The sequence below is a fragment of the Ruditapes philippinarum genome, unplaced genomic scaffold (genome assembly GCF_026571515.1).
Source record: "Ruditapes philippinarum isolate M1 unplaced genomic scaffold, ASM2657151v2 ctg3261_1_1_1_1, whole genome shotgun sequence".
Lineage (NCBI taxonomy): Eukaryota > Metazoa > Mollusca > Bivalvia > Venerida > Veneridae > Ruditapes > Ruditapes philippinarum.
The window spans coordinates 76,905-89,061 of record NW_026855786.1 but is presented as its reverse complement, the minus strand read 5'-3'; the positions used below and the strand labels follow the sequence as shown (position 1 = coordinate 89,061).

Sequence of the window (12,157 nt, the reverse complement as noted above, 5' to 3'; positions counted from 1 at the left end):
ATTATATCATATATGCCATTTCCAATTTGAGCCAAATCAAGACATTTTCCAGCATTTGTTTTGTAGTTGCACCTTTCCCAAAGTATTGGGGGGGGGGGGGGGGCGGAAGTCTTGCTCGAAATACTCAAGCATTCAAGTACAAAAACTACAAGAAATAATTTTTAGCTCAACTGTCACAAAGTGACATGGTGAGCTTTTGTGATCGCTGTTTGTCCGGTGTCCGGCGTTCTGTCGTCCGTAAACTTTTACTTTAAACGACATCTCCATATAAACCGGTGAGACAATTTCATCCAAACTTCACAGGAATGTTCCTTTGGTGGTCATCTTCAAAAATTGTTTAAAGAATAATTCTATGCAGAACTCTTGTTGCCATGGCAACCAAAAGAAAAAACTTAAAAAATCTTCTTTTGAAAAACTCCAAAGAGCTAGAGCTTAGATATTTGGCATGAAACATCTTCTAGTGAGTCTCTACCATGTTTGTCCCTAGGGTCCTAGGGTTAAAAATTGGCCCAGCCCCAGGGTCTTTGATTTTCCTTATATGTACTGTAAATCCTTTATTTTTCCTGATGTTTTGATTTTCGCTATTTCTTCTGGGGTGAAAGGGGCTCCACTTAAACCTTTTGACCTTTTTCTCAGGTGAGCGATCCAGGGCCCTCTGGGCACACTTGTTCTGTTTCCCTTTAGAAAATTCTTTAAAATTACGCAATTGTCCTCAAAAGTTCTATTTACATCAAGTTTTTGATTACCGAAAATATCGTGTTTCATTCTCTCAAATTTAAAGATGTAAAGGAAGGGCTGAAAAATCTTATCCTCAACCTGGTTCAAAATGCTTGGCACTATTTTAGTAAAAAATTACTTTGCAAGACGAGGAACAATTTTTTTTTTGTATTAAAGCACATAATAATTAATTGTTCATAGTTGTGAGATGTGATGTTTGGAGGATGGTTTATAGACAGAACACAATATTTTATATTTTACTATAGATATAGTGACCCTGATACGGTTTTCTTCCTCTCTGTTAAAGGTGTCTTATACAATTTAATGACTATGTTATATTTTTATATACCAGTTGAAACAGCATGGCTGGGAATCTTAATTAATTAATATTTATTTTCGGACTGTAAATAGAGTTTTAATACTCTACTTTAGGCTGGATTAATTTAAGTAGAAAATCATTTGTTTTGGATCAAAGATACTAAATCTGAATTACTTACATGCATAATATATACATATATTCTTTAATAATATATTTGGTGATGCTTTATGGGCAATAATTGGTTAAATCTAAAACAGGTGACGGGTTAGGAGTTTTAGATTTTTCTTTTAATTATAATGAAATTACTTCAAAATTATGTATCATAAGTTACAATTGATATTAGGGGATAACTGATAAGACTGAAATGAGATAGGTCCTGCCTTGTTACACTGGTGAGCTGAATGTTGTTAACTTGAAATGAAGAAGTTATAGGTATAAGAGACACGTAGACAGTTGATGTATATTTTCTCAAAGAAGTGTATGACCTCCTGTATTTGAGACTTGTTTGGAATGGATAAAACTTCCATATTGTAGTGTACAGCAGTGTACTGGCTTTACTATAGACATAACACAGAAGATGAACAAGTAGTCAGGTAAGTGATAGAATAGGATAAGTGATATAAGTTATAGAATTAAATATTTCTATGTTTTAGAACTGTTGTCATGGTAATGAATCTTGTAGACATCTATATACTGATTAAATAAATTATTCATTGCTTTAACTAGAGAGGAAGAAAATGATATTAGTGCTACTATTTTGATAAAATGATTCATACATGATACATATACAACACATACATATAACACATACATAACACATACATAACACATACATAACTCATACATAATACATACATAACACATACATAACACATACATAACTTATACATGATACATGCACAATACATATATGATAATACATGATACTACAGAGACTTACAAGATGCAGGATTCCACATGATATACACCTAAAATGCCTTTAATTTTTAGCTCACCTGTCACAAAGTGACAGGGTGAGCTTTTGTGATCGCTTTTCGTCCGGCGTCTGTCCGTCGTCCGTCCGTCCGTAAACTTTAGCTTTAAATGACATCTCCTCATAAACCACTGAGCCAATTTCATCCAAACTTCACAGGAATGTTCCTTTGGTGGTCACCTTTAAAAATTGTTCAAAGAATTTAATTCCATGCAGACCTCTGGTTGCCATGGCAACCAAAAGAAAAAACTTTAAATATCTTCTTTTAAAAAACCATAAGAGCTAGAGCTTAGATATTTGGCATGAAACATCTTCTAGTGAATGTCTACCAAGTTTGTTCAAATAAAAGCCCTGGGGTCAAAATTGGCCCCGCCCCTGGGGGTCATTGATTTTCCCTATATGCATATAGTAAAAACTTAAAAAAATCTTCTTTAAAGAAACCGTAAGAGCTAGAGCTTAGATATTTGGCATGAAACATCTTCTGTGAGTGTCTACCAAGTTTGTTCAAATTTAAAGCCCTGGGGTCAAAATTGGCCCCGCCACGGGGGTCATTGATTTTCCCTATATGCATATAGTAAAAACTTAAAAAAATCTTCTTTTTTAAGAACCATAAGAACTAGAGCTTAGATATTTGGCATGAAACATCTTCTAGTGAATGTCTACCAAGTTTGTTCAAATAAAAGCCCTGGGGTCAAAATTGACCCTGCCCCAGGGGGTCATAGATTTTCCCTATATGCATATAGTAAAAACTTAAAAAATCTTCTTTTAAAGAACCCAAAGAGCTAGAGCTAAGATATTTAGCATGAAACATTTTCTAATGAGTGTCTACCAAGTTTGTTCAAATAAAAGCCCTGGGGTCAAAATTGGCCCCGCCCCCAGGGGGTCATTGATTTTCCCTATATGCATATAGTAAAAACTTAAAAAATCTTCTTTTAAAGAACTCAAAGAGCTAGAGCTAAGATATTTAGCTGAAACATGTTCTAATGGGTGTCTACCGAGTATGTTAAAAATGCCAATGAGCTAGTACTTACATGTTTAGCATGAAACATCTTCTTATGGGTGTCTACCAAGTCTGTTCAAATAAACAAATAAAAGCCCTTGGGTAAAAATTGGCCCGGGGGTGGGGGGCCTATATACAGGTGAGTGACCTCAGGGCCATCATGGCCCTCTTGTTTAGCTCGACTATTCGATAAGAATAAGTAGAGCTATTGCAGTCACCCGAGCGTTGGCGTCGGGGTCGGCGTAACCACTTATGTTAAAGTTTTTGTAATAGTTCAAATATTTTCAAAGTCCATTGACATATGGCTTTGAAACTTTGCACACTTGTCCACCATCATGACCCCAACCTGTAGACAGGAGGAGGTAACTCTATCAAGCATTTTGACAGAATTATGCCCCTTTTTCGACTTAGAATTTACGTTAAAGTTTTTGTAATAGTTCAAATATTTTCAAAGTCCATTGACATATGGCTTTGAAACTTTGCACTCTTGTTCACCATCATGACCCCAACCTGTAGACAGGAGGAGGTAACTCTATCAAGCATTTTGACAGAATTATGCCCCTTTTTCGACTTAGAATTTACGTTAAAGTTTTTGTAATAGTTCAAATATTTTCAAAGTCCATTGACATATGGCTTTGAAACTTTGCACACTTGTTCACCATCATGACCCCAACCTGTAGACAGGAGGAGGTAACTGTATCAAGCATTTTTTTTACTATCAAGCACTAAGAATAGTCGAGCGTTGCTGTCCTACCGACAGCTCTTGTTGTGATACACAATTCCTTATATCTTGCATTCGTCTGGATGCATGAAAATATAATACTGGCTTTATAATATATTGCTTAACATAATTTAAAAAAAAACCTTGCAGTATATTAGTGCTTGCTACATCAGTAGTAACTTTTTAGTAAGAATATGGTCTGCTGGATTTAGATGTTGGACCACTATTATTAAGACCTAGACATCTATTGGACCCCTGGAAATTGAAAGTGATGAAAATCTCTACATGGTACATATGTAATGCATACATGCTACATGTATACATAATACACACTATGTATACATGCATGATACATACACAATAATACACGCTAGATTCACATACTCGATTATGACAATATACATGATCCATACGAGATACATATACAAAATCTTGCTATTTAATACCCTACAAGACATGGGTTACCTTACTAAATTTAATCTTTTTACCGGCTGAATTTATGTTCTAATTTTAGACTGTTGAATATGGAACAGTTAAAAGTTAAAGGGATTTCTATTATAAAAATACAAAAATTGTCAGTCTGCCTGGATATATGCAGACTGTCCTAGCTTTATATTGAAGGCAAATGCTAATAACTTGGAGTTTCTACAGGTAAAGGGTTAAGAGAAATCAAAAATATTGTTAGGTCTTAATTTATAGCAGGTTATGAAGATATATTGTGTTCTGTCTAGAGATATTTATAGTATACTGTTACACGTTAAAACATGCATACTGAGAAACTTTTACCCTGTAAGAATAGACCTGCAGATGTTTGTAAAAAAACAATAGTTATGCTTTTTTCTCTCAACAAAATCACAATTTCTATATCTGCTTTCATTGAATTAAACATTGTCAGATTTTTACAAAGATGAAAATTAATGTAGCTCTGTTTTATTTATAGTATTTTACTTCATTTTGAACAGTAAAGGTTAACATAAAAGGGAGGGAACTATAAAAAAAAGATGTTCTTTTTCCTGGTCTGTTCTGACAGGTGTTTAAGTTCAGTGTGTTCATGTAAGGCTGTAACAATAATTAGAATAAGAAAATGTTGTTTATATATATTTTGCTGTTACGTAATTGCAATGGCTGCAAGATTCAGGTTGATTGAGTCTACCTGAATCTAGCAACTGTTTTAGTTATACCTTTATCATTTACTTAGTGTTCTTCTATTATAAAAGACAATATATATATTTTTTTAAAGACATTATTTTAATGTGAATAGTTTTGACACTGGTTTGGTTCATACATTAATCATCTGACATGAACTTTAAAACTATAGAGTTGTCCCCCCTTTAAAATATAAGGTATTATAGGGTTGTCCCCCTTACACTGTGTGTTGACTATTTCATGTTACTGTCACTGGTTTTAGTTTTACGTATATTAATAGTTTTACACACACTTGACTTACAGACTTGAAATACTTCTTTTATAATATATTATTATATACATGAGTGTAGAGCTGTGATTTATATAAGTTGTATTGTTTCTATGGATATTATGATAGGAGAGGGGAATTTCATACTTAGTTATATTTTTCAATGATAAATACATATATGTCATAATTTATGTTTTGTTTGATCCAGTGATTAGGGAAGCTACCAATACCTTATAAACATAGATTATCATATAATAGTTTCCCCCACCCCACTCCACAATAAAGGATATGAAAATGTCATAATTATAAGAGTGCTTGTGTTTGAAAGCCGTACAATCATTCTTATAAAATTAAACAAATGATGGCCTTTTCTGTGTTATAAACCTGACACTGTGTAAGATGCGTATATATGTCATAAATCTGTTACTGTAAGACGTGTATACATGATGTATAGATGGCACAATTACAGTTTCAAAAGAATTTAAAGAATTTGGTGTTGTGTTGCATGAGTCGCGATGAAGGTGAAACTATTTAACAGATGCGTGTACAATAATATATTTGTATATATTTTTCTTCAACGAAAAATAAATTATGTTTTAAGTATATACAATATACAATATAAATAAAAACTTGATTTAAATGTGTATTTTTGTCTGAGATCCACTGCTAAATGTGATTTCTTAGATCTATGATAATATAACTCTGGAAATATTGTACGACTTGTTTATATTATCAGTTAATGAATAAATTTGAAAAATTTTGCCTTGTTTATTTTTTCTTTGAAGCTGTCTAAAAATGCTGAATTTGACATTGTTTTCTTGTTATAACAATGGTAAATAAAACTTGTTCTCTACTTACAGTGAGGGGTGGGGTGGGGTGGTGGGCATATAGATAAAATTGCCCTTGTCTGTCCTGCTGTCATATTGCCCTTGTCTGTCCTGCTGTCATATTGCCCTTGTCTGTCCTGCTGTCATATTGCCCTTGTCTGTCCTGCTGTCATATTGCCCTTGTCTGTCCTGCTGTCATATTGCCCTTGTCTGTCCTGCTGTCATATTGCCCTTGTCTGTCCTGCTGTCATATTGCCCTTGTCCCTGTCCTGCTGTCATATTGCCCTTGTCTGTCTGCTCCTTGTCCTGCTGTCATATTGCCCTTGTCTGTCCTGCTGTCATATTGCCCTTGTCTGTCCTGCCTGTCATATTGCCTTGTCTGTCCTGCTGTCATATTGCCCTTGTCTGTCCTGCTGTCATATTGCCCTTGTCTGTCCTGCTGTCATATTGCCCTTGTCTGTCCTGCTGTCATATTGCCCTTGTCTGTCCTGCTGTCATATTGCCCTTGTCTGTCCTGCTGTCATATTGCCCTTGTCTGTCCTGCTGTCATATTGCCCTTGTCTGTCCTGCTGTCATATTGACAAGCTGTAGCACTGTCTGTTTGTAGACGTAACAAAACAGTGGAAGGGTGGCGGTCATCTGGTGCCTATGGACACATTTCTTGTTTTTAAAATACGTTTTACATAAGGACAAAATTACCTTCATTGAGCTTGACTGTTTGGATAGCTGGTGTCCTTGTAGTATTTAATAAATATTTTGCTGTAAGGAGAGTTATCATTGATAGACTTTCTATGGAGAAAGTGCTTGTCTTAAATGGTTTTATGCTTGAATTCATTACTTTTAAATAGTTTTGAATTAGTCTTTCAGTACTTTAAACACAACAGGTTTACAGAAATACTGTCTCAGCTTGTTTTGAATACTTCCATACTGTTTCATTGATTTTCTTTTACTTTGCCATTTCCTAGTATTAGTTTTCTGTTGTAGAGTGATAAAATGTTGAAAATAAATATTTAATTGAATTTGTGGATACTGTCTACAAGTGGCTTTTCATGATCATTTAGTTTGTTGTTTGGAAAGAAATAAATTAAAGCATATTTATCATGGCAAAAAAATGGTGATTACAATCATGTAGGCTCATTTATCAAAGTCAGCAACTGTTTGTTAAATACAGTGGTTATTATAACCAAGTTTTGTTGAATCTAGAGTTGTGCTTAGTTAGAGCAAGTATTGACATTGTTTGAAACATACATTGTGATTGGTTGAATCATACATTTTCATTGTGTGAAACAGACATTGTGATTGGTTGAAACAAGTATTGTCTTTGTGTGATTGGTTGAATTGTGTGTGTGTGAAACATGCATAGTGATTGGTTGAAACAAGTATTGTCTTTGTTTACAATATACATTGTGATTGGTTGAATTGTATATTGTTGTTGTGTGAAACATACATTGTGATGTGTTGAAACAAGTATTGTCTTTGTTTACAACAGAAATTTTGATTGGTTGAATAGAGTATTGGCATGTCTAAAATATACATTGTGATTGGTTGAAACAAGTTTTATTATCAAAATTACTTACAATAATCTATGATAAAGTTGAATAAGAAAGGATAATAAGAAATTCTGAGGAAAACTTTTATTGTTGTCTACACTTTAAAGTATGTCTAAGTGGAATTAGTTGGTAAAACTTTCCTTTTTGTGTTACAGAACATGACCTCGGCAATGTAGACTATAACATAAATGAAGGGCTTGCAGCAAGTCGAATGGACACGCTTGAAACTCGAAAAATGATGATGCAACTAAAACATGTATGTACATATTGTGGAAAAATTGAACCTTCCAGTGGAAAACTACAAATACACATGAGAAAACATACTGGAGAGCAACCATACACTTGTGATTTCTGTCCAAAGACATTTTCTAACAAGAGTAATAAAACAAAACATGAAAAACTCCGGCATTCCAAAGCACATTCAGATCTGTGATTGTGTGTGTTAGAGCAGTTGTATTGCATAATCGATTAATGAATAAATGTTTATAAATACTCCAGTTTGAATCTTGTTCTATTCAAACATGATAATATATTGTTTATCCCCGGGTTAGACAGAATTTCTCTGTTTCTATTGATCTCAAACATTGTATGTAATGATCATGTATCTCCCACCACTGATTCAGAAATCATGTGGGATTAGTAGTCGGTCACTTGCAGAGAAAAAATGGTCATTATTGGCTTTGTTATCCAGAAATGCCTGTTAGGTTGATCGCCACATACACTCACACCAGTCTGATTGATACTGGATGCAATCTCCAATATTGCTTTGCTATTTAAAAATCTATTCCGAATATTGTCCTTACTGGAATCTTTCAGTTTGCCATTTATGATTAGTTTGTTGTTAATGTATGTACATGTAATATATATGTAAATATAAACAGTGTTTGTGTAAACAAAGAAGGTCTGGTTTGGCACAATCAACATCTACGGGACATGCAGTTATATCTAGATAAACATTGCATAAAAGTGAAAAATAGTTCTACAATAAATGTTGCAGATTTTTGATTGGCTAAAATGAATATTTTTATTAGTTAATAACATGTACTGTGATTTGTTGAATGAGTACTTGAAAATTTTAATAGCATATTTGTATTGGTTAGTAACAAGTACTGTGATTGGTTGAAACAAGTACTGTGATTGGTTGAAACAAGTACTGTGATTGGTTGAAACAAGTACTGTGATTGGTTGAAACAAGTACTGTGATTGGTTGAAACAAGTATCATGATTGGTTGAAACAAGTACTGTGATTAGTTGAAACAAGTACCATGATTGGTTGAAACAAGTACCATGATTGGTTGAAACAAATACTGTGATTGGTTGAAACAAGTACTGTGATTGATTTAATGGTTGAAACAAGTACTGTGATTGGGAGAAATTTATATTGCTGTTGGTAGTTATTTGATTCCAAAGTAACTGTAATGGTTGAAAAATATGTTTGGACAAATATGTAAGTAATGTGATTGGTTTTATTTAGGTAATATGATTGGTTTAATTTATGCGGCTGGTTAAATTTAAGTAATGTGACTGGATGAATTTAAGTATTTTGATTGGTTGAATTTAAGTAATGTTGATAGGTTACACTTAAGTTATGTAAAGAAACATGATTGGATAAATTTAAGGAATATGATTGGTTGAATTTAAGTAATGTGATTGGTTAAATTAATGGATTGATATTTATCATAACATACATAGTGATTAACAATTAACTGACAGAAGTTATGTAATGGATTGAAACATGTATTTTCATTGCTTGAAACAAATATTGTCATCAGTTGAAACATGTTGAGATATGTTGCTACCTGTGCACCCAGTGCTGACCAGGGTAAGGGTTGTCGACTTTAAACCACTAGCCCCTCACCACTGTTGGTTGGAATCCAAATAGGGACTTTGGATTCTTTCATGTTAGGAAGCTTTCCAGCTAGCTTACAAAACGTTTGTGTTTCTTACTCAGGTGGGCCCGTTTGTGTCTGAAATAATGCACGGAAGGGCACCTGAGATCTTCCTCTGCCAGTAAATCTGGAAAGTCGCTATATGACCTTTACTGTGTTGATGTGACGTAAACCCAACTAGAAAAAATAAAAAAAGTGCAGACAAAGATCAGTTTTCACATTAATGCAGTTTGGTCAAGGTCTTCACTGTTTACTGTTCAGTCAGTACATGTATATTTAAAATTGTCCTTAAAATTGAGGAATGGTTTAGTCCGGATTCTGATTAACAGATAGTGGACAAGTCCATTTAAGATGTAAAGTGGAATATATATAAGACTATAAAATCACCCAGTGGAATCAGTAAATAAAACGTTTGTTTATTGTGTTACAGATTATGATCTTCACAATATAGACTATAACATAAATGGAGGGCCTGCAAGAAGTGGATTGGATGGACCAGATGGTGAAATAATGATGTCACTGAAGTATGTCTGTAAATATTGTGGGAAATTTGAACCATCCAATGCTAAGCTACAAATACACATGAGAAAACATACTGGAGAGCAACCATACACTTGTGATTTCTGTCCAAAGACATTTTCTAACAAGAGTAATAAAACAAAACATATAAAACGCTTGCATTCCAAATCACATGTGAGTGATGTGACATTGTAAAGGGTGTGGCATTAATGTTAAATTTCTAAGTCGATGGTTTCTTTAGTTTGAATCTTGTATTATATTTACCCCCTTATTGCACAGCATGAAGTGTTAGGTCTCTTTGAAAACATTGGACATTTGCACCAAAAATACAATAAATCCTACAAAAGTCATCCGTTTAAAAAATACAAGATAACAAATTTAATGACATTGCAGACATTCATAGATTTAATATACCTATTATTGTTTATAGTATTTTGCAAATGTGTTTGAATTATATTGTGTCAGTGATGTTGGTTGAAAATGGAAATAAATGTTGAAATACAAAAAATGATATAAAATGGAAATGAATGTTGAAATACAAAAAATGATATAAAATGGAAATGAATGTTGAAACACAAAAAATGATATAAAATGGAAATAAATGTTGAAACACAAAAAAATGATATAAAATGGAAATAAATGTTGAAACACAAAAAATGATATAAAATGGAAATGAATGTTGAAATACAAAAAATGATATAAAATGGAAATAAATGTTGGAATACAAAAAATAATATAAAATGGAAATAAATGTTGGAATACAAAAAATGATATAAAATGGAAATAAATGTTGGAACACAAAAATGATATAAAATGGAAATAAATGTTGGAACACAAAAATGATATAAAATGGAAATGAATGTTGGAACACAAAAATGATATATAATTGTTATGCATAAAATGGCTTCTTGTAGTAACAAAACATTTTTACATGAGATTGAGTAAAATAGAGCGTAAAATTTCATGAAGACCAGTCATCGAATTTAGCACTGGCCCGATGGCCCATGGCCAGTGAAAATAATTTCGGGCCAGTGAAAATTTTAAGAAAATTTAGTTAAGTAATATAGTAGAATAAATTCAAAACTGGATTTCGGGCTAGTAAATTCAAAATATTAAATTCATTGACTGGAAGACTAAATCCTGTTAAATGTCTACAGTGATTTTGAGGCATCGTTAGATACCCATGGTTGATTAATGTGTAATGAAGCCGTGGGTGAAATGAATCATTGATATACCGGTACATCAACAAGTGCATAAAATATCGATCAATGATAGGGTGTTTAACAAAATTTATGTTTTTCAAGGGCAAAACCTATCAGTATCCCATGGCTGATAGTGTTAACGGAGTAACAGCTGCCTGTTACATGTCTGCTGTGATTTTGAGGTTAAGACAGATCTTTGACCTAACAAAAATGTTAAATGTATATTGTCTAAAATTATATGATACAGTAAAATAAGTTTATCAGTTATCAGAAATATATGTATATAGTTATATTTGCATGTATGCTTATTTTTCCATTTGAAGAGTACATTAATTATGCCTTTAAAAAAAGAGCAATTCAAACTCCCGCCACGCAACCCCACCCCAAAAAAAAACTCAACAAAGTAACATAAAGCTGAAAAATATCAATCATGAGCCTTCCCTCACGAAAACAATTGTCTGAATCTGTCTGAAACATGTCTGAAACATGTCTGAATTTTGTCTGAATTTTGTCAGAAACATTTTCTGAATTTGTCATTAAAATGGAACACTTTCAGACAAATTCAGCCAGTATTCAGACAAATTCAGCTACTGAGATTCAGAAATGTTCAGACAATATCTGAAAAATTATCAGACAAATTCAGAGACTTTCAGACGTCTGAATTTGTCATTAAAATGGAACACTTTCAGACAAATTCAGCCAGTATTCAGACAAATTCGGCTACCGAGATTCAGAAATGTTAAGACAATATCTGAAAAATTCTCAGACAAATTCGTAGACTTTCAGACGTCTGAATCTGTCATAATAATGGTAAACTTTCAGACAAATTCAGCTTCTGAGATTCAGCAATGAATGATTCAAAATTCAGACACTTTGGGATGAAATATTCAGACATACTTGGAGTTGATTTGAATACTGCAAAAAAAACCTGAATACCGACAACAAACAAAAAATGATCACAATATTAGCCAGCCTACAGCTCACACAAGCTAAGCAGACATACAAATTCAATAAACTCAATATTGA

General features: G+C 33.1%; 1 protein-coding gene across 9 annotated transcripts in view; it reads left to right on the top strand.

Moving 5' to 3' along the window:
- Positions 1-12,157, top strand: part of LOC132744373 (zinc finger protein 768-like) — a 60,663-nt gene that overhangs the window by 10,985 nt on the left and 37,521 nt on the right. The window contains exon 4 of one of the 9 annotated variants that reach the window (XM_060733064.1): positions 9,841-10,637. The exons of 7 other annotated variants lie outside the window; for them this stretch is intronic. In XM_060733064.1, coding sequence (XP_060589047.1) covers positions 9,841-10,124 — 284 coding nt within the window. In that variant the 3' untranslated portion in view covers positions 10,125-10,637. Of the gene's footprint in view, positions 1-7,676; positions 8,019-9,840; positions 10,638-12,157 lie in introns of those variants that run through there. One more of the 9 variants, XM_060733065.1, reaches the window with a different exon arrangement.